The sequence below is a fragment of the Vulpes vulpes genome, chromosome 14 (assembly GCF_048418805.1).
Source record: "Vulpes vulpes isolate BD-2025 chromosome 14, VulVul3, whole genome shotgun sequence".
Classification (NCBI taxonomy): domain Eukaryota; kingdom Metazoa; phylum Chordata; class Mammalia; order Carnivora; family Canidae; genus Vulpes; species Vulpes vulpes.
The window spans coordinates 22203586-22222495 of record NC_132793.1 but is presented as its reverse complement, the minus strand read 5'-3'; the positions used below and the strand labels follow the sequence as shown (position 1 = coordinate 22222495).

At 39.8% G+C, this 18910-nt stretch overlaps 1 protein-coding gene across 15 annotated transcripts in view; it reads right to left on the bottom strand.

The window, feature by feature from the left end:
- NDRG3 (NDRG family member 3) overlaps positions 1 to 18910 on the bottom strand; it is a 78077-nt gene that overhangs the window by 26162 nt on the left and 33005 nt on the right. For all 15 annotated transcript variants that reach the window (XR_003236710.2, XR_003236711.2, XR_011996927.1 and 12 more), the window contains 5 exons: positions 13002 to 13107; positions 11888 to 12008; positions 9604 to 9666; positions 8019 to 8079; positions 6818 to 6904 (listed from right to left, as the gene is read on the bottom strand). Coding sequence is in view for 11 of the 15 variants with exons in the window: in XM_026009743.2 (XP_025865528.1) it covers positions 6818 to 6904; positions 8019 to 8079; positions 9604 to 9666; positions 11888 to 12008; positions 13002 to 13107 (438 nt within the window). In the remaining 4 variants the exon portion in view is untranslated. The remainder of the gene's footprint in view (positions 1 to 6817; positions 6905 to 8018; positions 8080 to 9603; positions 9667 to 11887; positions 12009 to 13001; positions 13108 to 18910) is intronic.

Below are 18910 nucleotides of genomic sequence, written 5' to 3'. Positions count from 1 at the left end.
GTGATCATAGCAATTTTGCTCAAGGGACACCTCTGGTCACTTTGACACCAGGAACCTCTGACATATACTATGTGGGACACAATCTAGGAATGGGGTGGGGGAGTTCTTGCTTCTTCGGTTCCCTAGGACTCTCCTTTGGGATGCCTTTTAACCCAATGAAAACAATTCGGATTGCAAAATTTAAGAAAGGACTGATCTTCTGTAACACTGCACAGCCTCAATGTGATTTATGAATTAGATTTCTTCTGCAGGAAACAAGGTAAATAGGTACGCTTTATCTGGGCTTCATGGCTCTAAATCAGGACCCCGACTTAAGGGCCTCTAGTGTTTGGCCACTAACCAGGCTAGAAAACTCTCCAGATATACTGGATGATAACTGCTTAAACAGGCCTCCCCTGAATAAATCCACATTGCTGGAGGAAACACAGACCATCCCTAATGAGGAGGACACTGACTCTCACTGTTCCTCCTTCCTAATAGACCCAGGTTACTCTTATATGTGGGGAGCTTCTCCCTTATTCATTTCCCAGGTTAATGGCTATGATAAGTGTAGCCAACTCTCTGTGGGTTAGTCCACCTCACGACTGGGACCTTAAGGAATATTCCTAAGCAGTTACCTTTTGTTTTGAGGAAGTTTCCTGTCCTCTCTGGCCTGACATGGACCGCCTAATTCCACTGCTTGGTGGAAAAAAACAAAACAAAACCAAACCAAACCAAACCAAACCAAACCCAAACCCTGTCTTTTCATCTCTCCAAGCTGATGAGCTTTAGGACCAGGAGACCTCACTCTGCCCTCTGGGCTTTTATCCGCCTCCAGCCTTCCTGGTGGTACCTCACCCACCTCTTCTGCTTTGCTCTCCCCATCCTCCTGTTTCTGCACCATCTTGGGGGCAGCTGGTATACCTGGTTCCTATACCATCCTTGGTGCCTCTGGCACCATTGGCTCCTCCTACCCTCACTGCCAAGGAGCAAAGTGCACAGCCCTGGACTTCCACTTCCCACTTAAGATTTTCCCAGCAGCATCTCTAATAAAAATTGACAATGGGGAGCAAATTGACTGCCTTTTAAGTGGACCCAGATGGAATATATTTGGTATTTAAACTAGTTCAAGTTTGTTGGTTTTATGAAGATAAACGTGTCTTTAGAGTTATTAGCATTAAATACAAAACTTTTATTCTACCAAGGTTTGCTGAAGGTCATATAAGCTCATGATATCTGTTGTAATTTGTTAGCAAAGAGAGGACTTAAAATGATGGTTAATTTTGTCTCAAAGTTTCCATGGGTAAATTTTTTTTTTAAGATTTTATTTATTTATTCATGGGGGACACAGAGAGAGGCAGACATAGGCAGAGGGAGAACCAGGCTCCTTGCAGGGAGCCCCATGTGGAACTCAATCCCAGGATGCCCAGATCATGACCTGAGCCAAAGGCAGACACTCAACTACAGAGCCATCCAGGTGCCCCTCCAGGGGTAATTGTTAAGACCACTTTCTAAGTCTTTGGTAAACTGAAACTTTAAAGTTTTGCTTGGATGATAAATTGAACTAAATTTGCTGGATATTAGGCCTTTTCTAAATAGGATGGAATACTAAAGCACTGATTAGTGAACATAGGTTTGTGCTTTTTGCTTCTTCTTGCAGAAAACTAAGGTATATTTATTTTTATTTCTAAAAGATCTATTTATTTATTTATTTATTTATTTATTTATTTATTTAATGAGAGAGCCTTTGAGAGAGAAAGAGGGACAAGTGGGAGGGGGAGGGGCAAGGGGAGAGGGAGAAGTAGACTCTGTTGAGCAGGGAGCCAGCCTTGGGGCTTGATCCCAGGACCCAGGGATCATGACCTGAGCCTAAAGCTGACACTTAACCAACTGAGCCACTCAAGTGCCCCTGGAAAGGAATTTTATATGCCATTAGGATGGACCAAAGTTGAAATCAATGGATTTTTTAAATTTATTTTTAAAAATATTTTATTTGAGAGAGCTGAGCTGATAGAAAAAGAGCAGGGGAAGGAGCAGAGGGAAAAGGACAAGCAGACTCTGTGCTGAGTGGAAAGCCCAACTTGGGGCTTTATCCCACAATCTTGATATAAATGGATTTTAAATACCCTGGTGAGGGTGCCTGGGTGGTGCAGTTAACTGTCCGACTCTTGGTTTCATCTCGGGGTCATAATCTCAGTCTTGAGATCAAGGCCCTTGTCCAGCTCTACACTTGGATGTAGAGTCTGCTTAAGACTCTTTCCCTCTCCCTTTGACTCCTCCTGCTCCTGTGTGTTCATGCTCTCTCTCAAAAATAAATAAATAAATAAAAGTATCCTGGTATAACAATGAAATTCTGCTCTACTCTGTTAAAAAGACAAAGTTTCGGGATCCCTGGGTGGCGCAGCGGTTTGGCGCCTGCCTTTGGCCCAGGGCGCGATCCTGGGGACTCGGGATCGAATCCCACGTCGGGCTCCCAGTGCATGGAGCCTGCTTCTCCCTCTGCCTATGTCTCTGCCTCTCTCTCTCACTGTGTGCCTATCATAAATAAAGAATAATTAAAAAAAAAAAAAAAAGACAAAGTTTCCTTGGATTGTTGGTTTCCTCTTAATAAGAAAATGTAAAAAAAGATTCTTTTCTCTTTTCTTTGACCAGAGAACCAGTTTCTATATTTTGTCTTTATCAGGTCTTTAATTACTTAAGATAGTTAAAACATTTCAATGTTAAAGGAACTTAATTTTGCTAACAACTATATAACCCTACCTATATGCCTCTTGTCATGTTGGTCAAATAAAAGATTAAATTTTAAGTTTCATAATAATCCATAATCCTATTCAGTCATGTACCTTAAAAGCTGAGTGTTGGGATGCCTGGGTGGCTCAGTGGCTGAGCCTTTGGCTCGGGGTGTGATCCTGGGGTTCTGGGATCGAGTTCTACATCAGACTCCCTGTGAGGAGCCTGTTTCTCCCTGCCTATGTCTCTGCCTCTCTCTCTCTGTCTCTCATGAATAAATAAATAAAATCTTAAAAAAAAAAAAAAGTTTGAGTGTTTTAACAGACTTCCTCAATGTCTGAATTGTAAATAAAGTCTTTTTGACCAATTAGACTTGTTTATTAGCTATGTTAAGTTACTTGGAAAGTACTGTCAAATTATGCTAAGCCTTGGGTTGTTGCTTCGTAAATGCTATAACTGTTCAAATGTGTGTGTGTGTGTGTGTGTGCATATGCATCTTGAAATTCTTGAAGTTTTAATATGTTTTGGTAATAAGGTAATTAAGTTTAATACGTTTTAGTAATAAGGTTGTCACTTAACATTCTAATTATTGAGGTGTTATGTGTCAGAAATAACTGAATTTCCTTGTCAATTGCATCACAGTCTTTTTATTATTTGCAAAATGAGTTTCATCTTCAAGGAGATTCATAAAAAGAAACTTTTTAAAAACAAATACAGGTTTTTGATATCTTTTAAAATGGATAAGAATTTCTAGAACTAAAGCTACATTCAAACTGAATAAGAATTATTATGGTTTTGGGGATTCTTGTTTGAAACACTGCTAAGTTTTCTAATGTTTGCTCTTCTAGATTAAGGAAACTTTCTTTTAAGATATCTATGATTTTGGGACACCTGGGTGGCTCAGTGGTTGAGCGTCTGCCTTTGGCTTAGGGCGTGATCCCAGGATCGAGTCCCTGGGCTCCCTGCATGGAGGCTGCTTCTCCCTCTGCCTATGTCTTTGCCTCTCTCTCTCTCTGTCTCTCATGAATAAGTAAATAAAATCTTAAAAAAAAGATATCTATGATTTACAGAAATATGATAAAGTTTTACTTTGGAACACACTGAAGCATTTAACTTTTATCTCTACCTAAATAAACCCTCTGAAATTCAGAAACTCTTGGTAGTGTTCTTCCATGGCAATTATAGTTGTCTACATAAATTCAATGAGAATCTGTTGTCCTCGTAACAGGATAGCATTGGAAATACTGGTTATTTTACCAAGGCTTTGACAGGAATGTCTTATTTGAGAGAGACATGCACAGACTCAGATATGATCAGACAGCTTTAAGAAATTAAGGTTGGCTTTCTGGAGCCACTAAAGCCCCTTGTAAATGTTGGCCTGATACCTTGCTTACAGAGTTCCCAGTAGTCTTACTAGGTGAGTAAAGAATGTCACTTCCTGGTAGATCCAGGGACCTCAGGATATTTTGGGAACCTCCAGAAGAAGAATTGCCCCAATCTATAGATTTTGCAGGAATGTCTGATGTATGATGGCAAATATTTAGCTTGGCTTCTGGCCTAGAGAGGCTACTAAAAGTTCAATTGAGATTCCTTATAAAAAGTTCCAATAAAGCAAATTTTAAAGGATCTATATGATCAATCACTATTCTTGCTGAACTTACGTAAATAATTAGGCCAAGTTTGTTAAAACTGAACTTGGTTTTCTGATTAGTCTTGAATTGACTATCTCTGGAAATAAGGGTAATATTGGAGAGAAAATTATGTCTCATTAACATACCTTTGTGGATGTTAAATTCTAGTTCTGATTGTCTTTGAGTGTGTGTTGTTTGCCGAAGCTAAAAAACTTGAGGTAAAAATTACCACAATAGCTCATATATAGACAATCTTGCTTGTTATTCTTCAGAGATAATTATAGGACTCTCATGTGATATAGGAAGGGACGTTTGGATTCAAAACCAACAGCTAAGAAAGAATTCTTGAGATATCTTTGGTGCAAAAAGGTGGTTTTAGTGAAGCACAGGGACAGGACTCGTGGGCAGAAAGAGCTGCACTGGGGTCATGACGAGTGGCCCATTATATACTTTCAAATTAGGAGGGGGTTAGGGATAGGGTAAGTCTCTAAAGAATTTTGGAAGCAAGGTTTCCAGGACCTTGTAGGAGCTAGCTATTGCTAGGAAAAGGTCATTCATTACTGTCTATTAAAACCTGAGTCATAAGACTCTTCAGATGTATATTAATGGGTCATATGCTTGGAGGCGGGGGGCGGGGGCGGGAGGGCAGTGATTACCAACATGAACCTTGTTGAGGAGAGATAAAGAAAGTTTCCAAAATAATTTTTATATGTTAAAGTAGACTTACACGATCCTAGGGGTTGTGCTAAGATTGACTTTTGAGTCCCTAGAGGAAAGTCACTGCCTGTTTCAAGGACTTGTCAATGGGCTGTAGGTAGTAAGGAAATTTAATACTCTTTCTTCTGCCTTTGTTTCCCACATTACATGGATGTATGATAATTTGAACAACTGGAAAATGGGACGGATTCCCCAACAACTGTATAACTCAGCTATCACCTTGACCCATTCTGTGTGGCGGGGGTGACAAAATTGCTCCTTAAAAAGTGGAGTATACCCTACTCCAAGAGGTTAACTATGAACCTGTGGAGATAATGGGTGGCCCCATTTTCCTTATGAATGGATTCGATAATGCACTTTGGGATGCCCATATCCCAGACAAGTCTTCTCCCACTTGCCAGTGATTCCTCATAATTAAGATATTGTTAAAGTCAGACATCTAGGACGGCTTCTTGATGGTTTTATCCATAGCCATATTTGCCCCAGAAGCTTACTGATATAAAACTGCAAATATGTACAACCGCCATCTTTAACCAGACCCAACTCAGAGTCATCCACAAATTCTAAAGGTGACCCTCCAAAACCAAATGGCTTTTGATATTCTGACTGCAGCTCAAGGAGAAACCTATACTTTATTAAAACAGGGTTATATATATACTCCAAATTACCACAAAAATGTGACGGGGTCACTAACTGACATGAATATTCAAAATAAGGCTCAACAAAATCCTTCCCTGTCTTTCTATGACTGCTTAAGTTCCTGGTTCAGGGGAGGACTATGGTCAACTACTAAGGGTATCTTTGTTGGACTTCTCATTCTCAGAGCCATATTAATCCTAATACATTGTCTTTTTCAATGTTTTTCTGCTTACTGCTGAGACTCTATCACTACAATAATTTCACTTCAGCAGAAGGTCCTTGCTGCCCAAGAGACATTTTTTTACTGTCCACGTTGGATTCAGCTGCTTCAGCCTGTCTTTAACTTCCCTATATTTTCACCGACTGACCAATATTGACCCACAGGTAGGGACATCTCTATATTCCCACTCAGCAAGAAGAAGCTACAGATGAGATCTTCTGCTTTCAGCAACCTTAAAGATTTAAGGGTCAAAACTGTTCAAGGCAGGGGTGGGGGGGATGATGAGGGAGCAAAAGGCAAGCTGAGGGCAAAGCACAAGCTGACACCTGGCCCCCTCAACCCCCAGAGGTGGAAATATTCTGTATATTGACTGAATGGCAATTACATATGTAAACATTCATCAAGCTGTATACGTAAAACTTTTTTTTTTTTTTTTTTTAAGATTTTGTTTATTTATTAGAGAGAAAGAAAGAGCACAAGCCAGAGGGAAAAGGTACAGGGGCAGCAAGAAGCAGACTCCTTGCTGAGAAGGGAGCTGGATGCGGGGCTTGATCCCAGGACCCTGAGCCGAAAGCAGCCGCCCAAGCTGCCCTACTTAAAAATTTTTGCTTTTAATTGGATATACTTCAATGAGAAAATAAAAATAAGGGGTGCCTGGATGGCTAAGTCAGTTAAGCATTTGCCTTTGGCTCAGGACATGACCTAAGGGTCCTGGGATCAAGCCCCACATTGGGCTCCCTGTTCAGTGGGGGGCCTGCTTCTCCCTCTCCTTCTCCCTCTGCTGCTCCTCCTGCTTGTGCTTGCTCTCTCTCTCTGTCATACAAATAAATATTTTTTTAAAAAAATCAAGACATTTTGAGAAGAGACCAAGATAAGCCAATGAATACCATTTGGTGCTTACTTTGGAAGCTGCCCAGTCAATCCAGCCTTTAGCACAAGGGTCAACATTAATGAGCACAAGGCCTTCCACGAGCTCCGGATGATTGAGCTGAAATAGGAGACAAAGACAAAGTTTGAAAGTTCCACTCCCAGCATTTTTCTAAAAAATATTGGTGCATGTTTAATGAATTCTTATGCATTATGCTATAATGCCTCAGATTTGAAAGAAAGACTTCAGGGAGGTGCTAGGTAGAGTATTTGCTCTTTAATAAGTCTGACTTAGCATTTGGAAAACCAGTTCCTTAAAATGCTATCAAATGATCTTGCTCTCAAATTGAACTCCAATAAAAAAAATTTTTTTTTAAATTAAAAAAATAAAAAGGAAAAAAAATGATCTTGCCTTGCAGAGATCTGTGAGGAGACATTTCTGCAGCAGAGGAAGGCACTTGGTATCTCCGCAGTTGTTTAGTTCATGGTCTTCCCTGATGGGAAAGTACCCTTGGAACCACTTGGCATAAGGAGCTGCTAAGGCTTAGACTAGCAAATTTCACAATAATATGCCCTTGTTCCCGAAAGGACCTTCTTATGTTTTTTTCAGAGATCAGAGGAAGGGTGATACCACTCTGCCCCAGAAGGTTGTCCTATCACCCAGGAAGCATCTGAAAAATTTCATCAAGCTGAAAACTTGATGAAAACTCAAACTCAAAACTCTCTAGTTTACTTTGCTTTCCTCTGATTTCACTGATTATACTCATTATAGAAAATCTGATAAACAGAAATTATAAAAATTAGGAAATAAAACCTCATACTATCTAACCATACAACATCAATCCATGTTAGTATTTTGGTATATTTCCTTCCAGTCCTTTCCTATGCCTATGACAAATCATGTGAATCTGTATTCTAACGTTTTTGTTAACATTATAGTATATGTGAATCACATACCATTACAGGCTCTTTTTAAAAAATTTTAATGGCTGCACAAAATTCCCTTAAGTTCTAAGAATTACATTTTACTGATGATGTACTGCCCTCATTTGTGATTTTTCAGGCACTCTTAAGTACAAAACAGGGCTTTACATACAAATTTGCATCTGTTGTTCACAGAATCTATAGAAAAATTGACACAAGACCTACAGTAGTACCTGGTCACTAATACAGCAGTAGTACTGTGACCTAGGCAGTGCTTCAAGGGTATCAAGACTAATCCTCTATGTACTTACTGCAAATCTGCTGAGGATGTAAGCTCCAGCTCCAACTCCAATCCCAATGATGCTTTTCAGACTATGAAAGGGGACATAACCAACACTGCTGAGGTTAACTCGTTTGGAGATGACATGGCATAATGGGAAAAATACAACTGGGTTCAAATCTGGCTCTGATGCTTACTGGATTCTAGAATCTGGTCAAGTTCTCTAATTTTCTGAGCCTCAGTTCGTGATCTACAAAGGAAAAAACTATCTACTTCTAAGTTGACTTTAAGGATTAAATGAAATATGACTAAAACCTAGGAGTCATTCTAACAGTTCCCTCTCCTATCACCTCCATGTCCAACCCAGCAGCAAGTCCTATAGAGTCTACCACTAAAACATTTCCTTCCTATTTCCATCTACTTCACTGTATCCGGAAGGGCATCCAGTACCCAGGCTATCATTACCTCTTACTTGACTGCTGTAATAGTTTAAAGGTCTCTTTGCTTTTTCTCTTTTACTCCTCTCCATCCCATTCTCTCCATAGCTAGAGTAATCCTTTTTAAAAATTTAAGCAGTGGGGCACCTGGGTGGCTCACTGGTTGAGCCTCTGCCTTTGGCTCAGGTGATCCTGGGGTGCTGGGATCGAGTCCCACACTGGGCTCCCCATAGGGAGCCTCTCGCTCTGCCTATGTCCCTGTCTCTTTCTCTGTGTCACTCATGAATAATAATTTTTTTTTTTTTTTTAGTAAATAAAATCTTAAAAAAAAAAAAAGTAAACAGCTTGGGATGCCTGGGTGGCATGGTCAGTTAAGTGTCTGACTCTTGGTTCTGGCTCGAGTAGTGATCTCAGAGTCATGGAATCGAGTCCTGCATTGAGCTCTGTGCTCAGCCAGGGAGTCTGCTTCTGGATTTTCTCTCACTTTCCCTCTACCCCTCCCCCATGTCTAAAATAAATAGATATTTAAAAAAATAAATAAAAATGTAAAGCTTTACTGAAATGCAACTTTTATACGTAGAATGATCGATCATTTTAAAGACTAAGTTAAAAGAAAGTTAAATCAAAGCACATTCTTATCCAACTCATTTTTAAATTCTACACCTGAAACTAAAAATTAAAAAAAAAAGACAGAATTGGATATTAAGCCCCTGCTTAAAACTCTTCTCTTTCTCTTTCTCTACACACACACACACACACACACACACACACACGTATTTTTATCTTTTCAATAAAATCCCAGATTCTTACCTGATCTGTGAGACGATGTTATGTGGTCCTTGCCTATTTCTCAGATTTCACTCCATGCCTTTCTCCTACTTGTTCATTTGGTCTAGGACTTCTGGAAATATCATTCCTTCTGTCTGGAATCCTCTTGCCCTGTGGGTGCTGCCCAGCTAGCAATGTCTACGTGAACCTGGTCCTCCTCTAACATCACCCTCAATGACTTCTCTTATAGCACTTCAGTTTTGATTTTTTGTTGTTCATTATTCTTTCCACTAAGATGTAAGCTTCATAAGAACAGCGACTATTCCGTTTGCTTACCATCATAGCCCCTAGATTGGACACACAGTAGAAAGTCAACAAAAACTGTGTAAAAGAACTGAATAATGAACCTACCTTAAGTGGGTAAGAACAGGAGGCAGCATTTCAGCTAACTCATCCATTGTAGGGTACTGGTACCTGAAATTCAGAAGGATACCCCCTGATTTATTTTATTTTATTTTATTATTTATTTATTTATTTATTTAAAGATTGTATTTATTTATTCATGAGAGATAGAGAGAGAGAGAGAAGCAGAGACACAGGCAGAGGGAGAAGCAGGCTCCATGCAGGGAGCTTGACGTGGGACTCGATCTGGAGACTCCAGGATCAGGCCCTGGGCTGAAGGCAGGTGCTAAACCACTGGGCCACCCAGGGATCCCTGATACCCCCTGATTTAGAATGTTCCCACATTTCCTAAACACTAGAACGCCAGAAGAGTATGGGATTCTTAAATAAAAGCATTTCCTTTACCAAAGACTGAAAGGAGATAACGTGTGGAAATGATTGTGACGGTTGTGCAACTCTCTACAATTTCCATGCTAAAAAGAAAGGAGAAGAACCCATGTGTCTCCATATTAAAGGGCAGACTCTGGGAGGAAGCCATTTGAAAAGAACAGGTAATATGGCTCTCTTTCAGGGCATTTCCAAATACCTAACAATCACTTTAACTGGGATTGAAACTCAGTAAACTTCCAACAGTTAAGAGTCAACTGAAGAAGTGGCTCTTGGTCTGTGGCTTATGTTCAGACAGCTAAAGACAAAATTAAACAAAGCCTTAGTGGGTCTACCCACCTAGTCACAAATTCTGGACTCCTCATCATGAATGCTGATTTGCTTTACTCAGGCATAAAATAACATCGTTACTTTACTGCTTTTGAATCTGGTGTACAGATATGAACCACAGGATCTTAAGATGGTCAAACTAGCCCAGGAACCATTTCAGACTAGGATTCCAAGAAAAGAAGGGAGCATCCACTGAGATTACAGAATCAAAGATAGAAAGAGATCTTAAGACAATCTATATATGAGGCAAGATTTATTCTAACTTCTGACAGGGAAGTCAGGCTGCCTCTGCTTAAAACACTTTTTTAAGCAATGGAGTGTTCTTGAGCCATTTGTTAAAGAACAGAAAAAAGGAATTGGATCTAAGTCTTGTTGGATATACACTGGTCACTAGCCAATTTGCATCTGAGAGACACAACAGCCTGGACATAGTAACATGGCTTCTGGAGCCAGACTGCCTAAGTTAAAATTCCAGCTCTGCTACTTATTTGTTAGCCTGGCCAAGTTACTTAGCATTTCTGTGCCTCAGTATCCTCACTTGTAAAAAGGAATAATAAATCTGTCCCATAGGTCTGTGAGGGTTAAATGAGTCAATAAATGCGAGGCATTTATTTTTTATTTTTTATTTTTTTTTTATTTTTTTAAAATTTATTTATGATAGTCACACACACACACACAGAGAGGCAGAGACATAGGCAGAGGTTAGAAGCAGGCTCCATGCACCAGAAGCCCGAAGTGGGATTTCAATCCCCGGTCTCCAAGATCACGCCCTAGGCCAAAGGCAGGCGCTAAACCGCTGCGCCACCCAGGGATCCCTAAATGCAAGGCATTTAAAGCAGTGTCAGGAATGTTGTCAAACTCCCATATAAGTGTTAGTTCTTATCATCTGCAATGATCTATTTCACAACAGTCACTGGCAGAGGCAGCTCTGGAGAGGAGCCAAGGGAAAGGGGGAAAAATCAGCATTCCACAGCTTATGCTTTCACTCCTCCTCTTAAGGTCATCTCAATAATTACAATGTCCAGGGAAGAGTGATGGAGACTGTGGCTCCACCATGCAAAGCAAGATGAGGCTAAGAGCTCCAAGTCCAGTCAAAATGCATTTCTATCTGAAAGGGCAGCTTCTCTGGATAAATGGTTATAAGATATTCAAATTCCTGTGACCAGATTGGGAGGTAAGGTTGGGGAGGTGATCCCAGGAAGCTCAGAGGGATTGGAGTTTGGGCCCAGGTAGTTGGAAGTTTCAGGGAAGGACAGAAATGACATATTTTTAAAAAGATGAAGAATGGACAGAAAAAACAGTGAGAGGTGGGTGTTTCAGATACTTAAGCCTTGCAATTACAGGGAGACAAACTCCTGTCTATGGAGAACCATTCCTGGATATGAGAAAACATGCAGTCTTCCTCACCAGACTGTATGTAATAGTCCTCTCAGATCAAGGAGGGAACTAGGAGGACAGTTGGTTGGTAAGTATAACCCCTAGGCTATGTTAAAATCAATGCTATTTCTCCCACTGGAGCTCAATTGTTTGCTTTTCTGAATGCATGCCTTCCAGAAGATCTTGCTTGTGGCCTTACCCTGTTGGGAAAGAGGGTGCACCTTCCTGCTGGCCTGGGGCATCCACGTGACAGACAGCAAAGTGCTGGGTGATCTCTTGCATATCTTCAAAGTTAAAGAATGCATTGAAACAGGATTTATCTGCAAGAGTAAAAATACTTGTAAGTCACCGGTTCTCCCCAGTTTTCAACAGACTATACGTAAAAGTCCTCTCCATTTCTCTGGTGTTCCCTGACTCAATTAATTCCATAACATCATCCTCTTTCATTCCCCCCTTTCCTCCTTTCACTCCCTTTTAATCACTCACTGTTCCACTAAAATGAGGTGTCTGAACAATGTAATTCAAGCTGCCCTAAAGGCTGAATACCAGACATCTCAATGACCTGAAAATGACAATGCAGTCTCAATTCTACACAATGTCTACAAAATGGGAACCAATCCTGGTATTGTACAAAATAATCTTGAATTCATAATGCTACATTTCTCATGTACCTTATTCCCCCATCTGACACAGAGACACTGACTATATTCTAAGAACCTGGCTAGAGTAAATATCCTGGGCTGTTTACATTCACCATGTGGAAGACTGTCTCTTGGCAAAATTGTTGGGGTATAGAAAGGGGCTGCTGCTTCAATTTCTACCCTATTAAATATAACTGTTTAAATCACTTCTCAGGTGAAAGGCTACAAAAGCTCCAGCACTAGACTGTAGCCTCAAACATAGGCCACTTTGAAAGCTAGAGAAGCATGGGACAAAACAAAAGTACAGGATCTGAGCCTGTGGCTAGGGCTAGAATCTTAAACAACCATCTAGAAAAGTCCATTTAAAATCACTGATGACAAGCCATCGCAAGAATACTTTTACTAATTCACTGAAGAGCTCACAACGAAGAAGTTCAAACTTTGGGTTTTCTAACCTGAAATATGAAAAAAAACCAAAGAAGTACAGATTTAAACAACTGATTTCAGTTCTACTCTTTAATCCTGCCATTAATACGTGTAGCAACAAGGAAGGAGTTAAGATAAAGAGAAAAAAACCTGTGCTCTGTTAGAATACTGGGATTTCTTCTTTTTAAAAATACACAAAGATCAAGTATTAAAATAAAAAGGAAAGGTATAAAATCAAATACATACGATTGAGGCCAATGTCATGGTATGTCAGAATAACTGGTCTGTTTCCCTTTGGTAGGCCTCTGATGGTAACGTGGACCACACCGTGTGTTGTTTCTATGTCATGTTCCTGAAACAAGAGAATATATGGTCTCAGGAAAGGCAGAATGGACTTCCCAGGTGGCTAAAGTTCCACAATACTTATTTACTGCTATTTCCTACTTGTTGGGGCAGGACACATCATTGGACTATCAGCATACCAGAGAGATGTTATACTATACAGAATATTCCCACTTTCTAATTCCTTCCAGATAAACAAACAAGGGAAAAAATATACATTCTCATCCACAAAGTTTACTATCTTAAATGAGGGAAGTCAGGGATCTGTTAAGGATACAGTTGCAAGTGGCTATGAAAAGATGAGCAAGCTGGATAAGGAGTCAGAGAAGTCTTAGAGGAAAGAAGTCGAGGAAGCAGAAGATATGAAGGAGTTGCTAAGGTTTTAGAGACTCTAAACTCATGCAACTGATAAAATTGAGTTGACACTTAAAGGTGCCTCTGCCTAAAATCTTTTCCCTTCTGACAGCTGCCCTCCTATGTCATCCATACATTACAGGAGTAGCTCTTGGCTGCCAGGTTTGTAGAATGTAACCTTGTGGTCATGACTTACTGGAGGCAGATGGGCATCTGGTCCACGCTGAGTATGCATTCTTCCCTGAGAATTTGTAATTGGAACTCAGATTTTATCCTTGGCTTGTTCTTCTCTTGAAAAAAGAAGCAAACTTGGGAGCTTTTATTTTATTTATATTTTTAAATAGTCTCCACACTGGGCATAGAGGGGGCTTGAATTCACAACCCTGAGATCAAGATCTGAGTTGAGATCAAGAGTTGGACCTTAACCAACTGAGCCACTCAGGTGCCCTACTTGGGAGATTTTAGTAGACATTTCCACTGCTCTAATTCTCGGTTCTAGCTGTTTGTGTTCTTAATTTCTGAGACATCCTTGGATTGCATCTGGTTTAAACTATCTTGAGTGGGCTTATTCTCTGCATCCCCAAAGAATCCTAATCAAGGCAATAAGTAGTTTAAGATGTAGTCAGAACAGAGTTCAGGAACTAAATAAAGTTGGAAAAAGATGCAACTGGAGCTGCTGGGACCAGCACTAAGAGTGACTGGGTAGAAAAGAGAGGAATTGTAGAAAAGTCACTGAGATTTATTCTAGTCCTCGTCAATGTCCATATTTCTCAAAAATAAAAAATTATCATGTCTCGCCTAGTGAATTTTTGCTGATGAAGTCCTTGTTTATCTCAGAGAGTCTTATAGTAGATAAGATTAATTCTGTCAATAAGAATCCCAACAAAGGCAAAGGGCTTCCAACTTAATTTCCTATCTAATAATGAACCTCATCAGAACTTTGGTCTCTTCTCTGATGTGCGGCGCAAAATAATCATAGGCTAATTCAGTATCAGTGTGTTTCAAGTAATAAGCTCCAGGCTGGAGCAGATAATCGCTATCAGATCAAACCATAAGTGACTATTTATGTGATTATTTCTGCTGCCTTCTATTCAAGTCTATTCAAAAGGCTTGAAAACAGGATATAAGAAATGAAGGAAAAGAATCAGATACTTCAAATGCTATGAAATAAAATATAGGGTTTGGATGGGGGGATATAAAGAAGTAAATTCCAGTTACTGTATGAGCATTTCTCTTTCAGTAATAGCAAACTTCCCTCCACCCCTCCCACTAGCAGGTTCCTTCATTAAACAACTACTTATTAAATCCCTACTACCAGGCCCTGTATTGAGGTTTGAGGATAAAACGGTGAACAGAAGAGATGTGTTCCCTGTTCTCACAGAGATTATGTTCTAGATAGGAAGGCAGGCAATGAACACACTAAGTGCTATGAAAGAAATAGGAAACTGATAGAATATTGAGAAGAAAGCCAGTAACTCTATCAGTAGCCAGGAAAATGCAAATTAAATTTAATGAGATGCTATTTCACATACATCAGAATGGCAAAATCTTTAAAGTCAGATAACATCAAGTGTTGACTGAGGCACAAAGAAATAACTCTCATACGCTGTTGGCAGGCATGCAAACTGGAGTAACTACTCTGGAGAACAATTTTGTAATGTCTTGTTAAGAAGTGTCCAGCAGATTTACTTTTAGGTGTAAGCTGAAGAAATTCTTAAACACACAAAAAGATATACACAGAAGTGTACTTGGTATCCTTATTTATAATGTCAAAAAAATTGGAAATAGCCTAAAATATTCATCAGTAGGAAAACTGATAAATCATGATATATTCATATAGTGAAATAGATTAAAATGAATGAATTAGAACTAGAAACATTAGTACATGGAAAATCCTGAAAGCATAATACTAAATAGAAATGCAGAAGGATATATATTACCACTTAATGCAGATTTTTATAAAAACAACACTATATAGATTGTATGTTTACATACATACATTTAAAATACAAAAACTTGGGGAAGTAATGCACACTAACTTCAAGATTTTGTTTCCTTTTGGGAGGTGATATATTCAGAAAAGGAACTCAAGGAGGCTTTGATTTCTCTCATATTTTACTACCTACCTACCCCTTCCCATGTTTTACTTCTTTAGAGAGAAGGAATAAAGAGATTGAGAAGCTGGCTTCTGCCAGATGGGTGACTACAAGAGAATCCAAGTTGAAGCGAATGTGCAACGATTTGTCAGCTTCATAATCAGGTTGCTGGAGCCTTCCTTCCATCATATACAAACTTTCAGTAGAGTTTTGCTAAAATACTCCAGCTTGGCCTCAGCTGTGCTACTGAAGATAGAGGGAAAGTTCAGTTGATGCTTGGCCCTAAGGCTAGCAGGAACTCCTAAGGCCAGATAATAGATGAAAAAAGAAAAAAAAAAAAAGATGAAAAAAGCATGTAGGGCAATGGAGTAGGGTGGGGGATAGTGAACTGTCAGGGAAGTTCAGGAGAAGGATGATGAAAAGGGAGACATAACAAATGGGGTAAAGCAAACAAACAAAAATAACAACAAAAAAAGCACAACTCCCTCCCCCAAAACCACTGTATAAGTAGATGAGGGAACAAGGCAAAATACTCTGTCATCATCTCATAATCTGAAAAATTCAGTTAAAAATGGACCCCTAAAAAAAAAAAAAAAAAAAAAAAAAGGACCCCTAATAGATTTCAACTTTTTAGGGAGATCTCGGCCCCTACATCCCCATTATAAGCCCCTAAAATTGTGTAATGACCAAAGTATTTACGGGCCAAGAGTCCTCCACCCTATTTGTCAATTGTTTGCCCTATTTGGAGCAGCACTTGTCAGTGTCTCATATAGTTTCTCTTCATTTTCAAATTACGTGAATGTAAATGTTCTTAGTATAATTAAAAATATGAAAAGAGACACTCACCTCCACGTGGACTCGTAAATATAGCCCTTGTGACTCTGTATGTGAAGAACTGGAACAAGTCTCCATCTGGAGATGAATGTGGAGGCACCCTGGCAATGGTTGGGCAATTGCAGGGGTGATGCTGCTGCCACCTTTCTGTTTTAGTCAATGATCATCTGTTTCACAGGCTGTTTTTCCAATTACCTCACCCTTCACCCCAGCATTCTACATAGTATGATTACACAATGAGAGCTTATGCTCAAGGGGCAAACCCCAAGTAGTGTCTAAAAGGCTCTGCTCATAGATCTCAGAACTCTTATTATTTACCATCTCCAAGGCTACATATTCTTGAATACAATCCCTTTATTCTCCAGGCTATAAAATGACTTGAAATCATATTTTTCCCCTCTTCGCCTTGGACTACATCTTTCTCTTAATCAAAGATGTAACTTTAATATCAAAGAGCCTAAAAATAAATAAATAAATAAATAAATAAATAAATAAATAAATAAATAAATAAAATCAAAGAGCCTTTTAAAGAATGTAAGAGTTTATGGGGTGGGGGGTGGGGTGGGAAATGGATTAGACATATTATAGGGATTACGGAGTACACTTGTAACGAGCACTCAATGATGTATGGAATTGAATTACTTTAATGTCACCTAAAATTAATATAACACTGCGTTAACTAACTGGAGTTAAAAACTGTTTTAAAAAAGAATTTAATTTGGGGATCCCTGGGTGGCCTAGCAGTTTAGCGCCTGCCTTTGGCCCAGGGCGTGATCCTGGAGTCCCGGGATCGAGTCCCACATCGGGCTCCCTGCATGGAGCCTGCTTCTCCCTCTGCCTGTGTCTCTGCCTCTCTCTCCCTCTCTCTCTGTATCTCATGAATGAATAAAATTAAAAAAAAAAAAAAGAATTTAAGAGTTTAGGATATTGCCGTTATTATATTTTTTAAGATTTATTTGAGAGAAAGGAGTGGAGGGGGATAGGGATAGGGATAGAGAGAATACTGAGCAGACTCCTCGATGAGCACTGGGCCTGATTCGAGGCTTGATCTCAAGCCCCTGAGATTATGACCTGAGACAAAAACCAGGAGTCAGGCGTTTAAATAACTGCACTCCCCAGGCACCCTGACATTATTTTATAATAAAATTTCACCTTTTTCGGAGTCCTCTTTCCTTACGTAAATGTGCTGTTATCAGAATTACACAATCTGACTTGTCTTACCTCTCTGAACTCAAGTTAATTTTTGATCACTCATGTCCTGGTCAGTCAGTCTGAAATCGTTGTAGAACACCACCCTTGGAAATGTCAACATTTTTGTTAGCATGAAATTTTACTGTTTCTAACAAGCAGGCTACTTATGAGCCTTGGGTATAGTTTTTGTTATTACACAGGAATTACTGATATAATACCTCTACTACCTTACCTCTGTATAGTGGTTTAAGGTTCATTTGCATAACCTCATTTACTCCCAGAGTTAAAGAATCTGCCTCCAGGATTACTCAGTCTTTGGCCTATCAAAAGATCACCTTTTCCTTTTTAAAGTTCCATGACACCTTTCCCCGACTCTAGTTTCAGCTCTCTCCCTCCTACCTCTTACCTCTTTCAGCCTACTTCAGTCAACACCCTTGCAGACTGTTTCTCCTGTTACTTTTCAACCACCTACAACTCTCGGCCTCCTCACAAATTAGGCTCTTTATCTGAAAGCCTCTTTTACAATTTATCAACATATAAAATCTATCTTTTCTTCCTTTAAAGCCAACTCCAATATCTTCCTCACATAGCTTTAGTTAACAATGAGGAAAAAAAGAGTGAATGGTTATTTAACCCACATGTAACATCCCAGAACACCAACTCTCTTAAGTAGGAGAACCCAGGTAGGAGGGGGTGCATGTCTGACCAATTCAAACACCCTACCCTCTGGCCACAGTGAGTGGCCCAAAAATGTACACGTGACCCATACTAAGCCAACAAGAATCTACCCCTGGATTTTTCCCTAGAATTACAGGTAAAGATCTTCTCTTAAGTAATGAGGCTGCTAAGCTGAAGAATGTCGATTTGGGGAGTTGGCAGCAATCATGCCCATGATACGACAGAGCTCGTCAAGGAAATAAAACCTTCCAGTGACAGGGGAAAAGGGAAATGAGAATGGGGTGCTGATAAAAAACAATCTTCGTTTTTCCCATAAGATTCCTTTTTTCCTCCCAATGAGAATAAAATCACCTACATCCTTAGAATTTACTAAAATCAACCTCCCCCTTGCCCATGCCCACATACAACTATGATGAATGAAATCAAACCAAAAAAGGTGGGGCATCTCAAGGGGGAGGAACTGTGAACAAAGGCCACCAGAAAGGAAAAGCATGAGGCAGAAGTGGGATAGGCCAGCAATAATTCCAGTTTTCCTGAGGTGGGGACTGTACATAAAGGAAGCAGAGAGACAGGAGGCTGAAAGGTAGACTGGGGCCACATTCACATCCTTCAAGGCCAGGAAGAGCATGGAGCTGGTCAAACTTTCTAACACAGAATGTA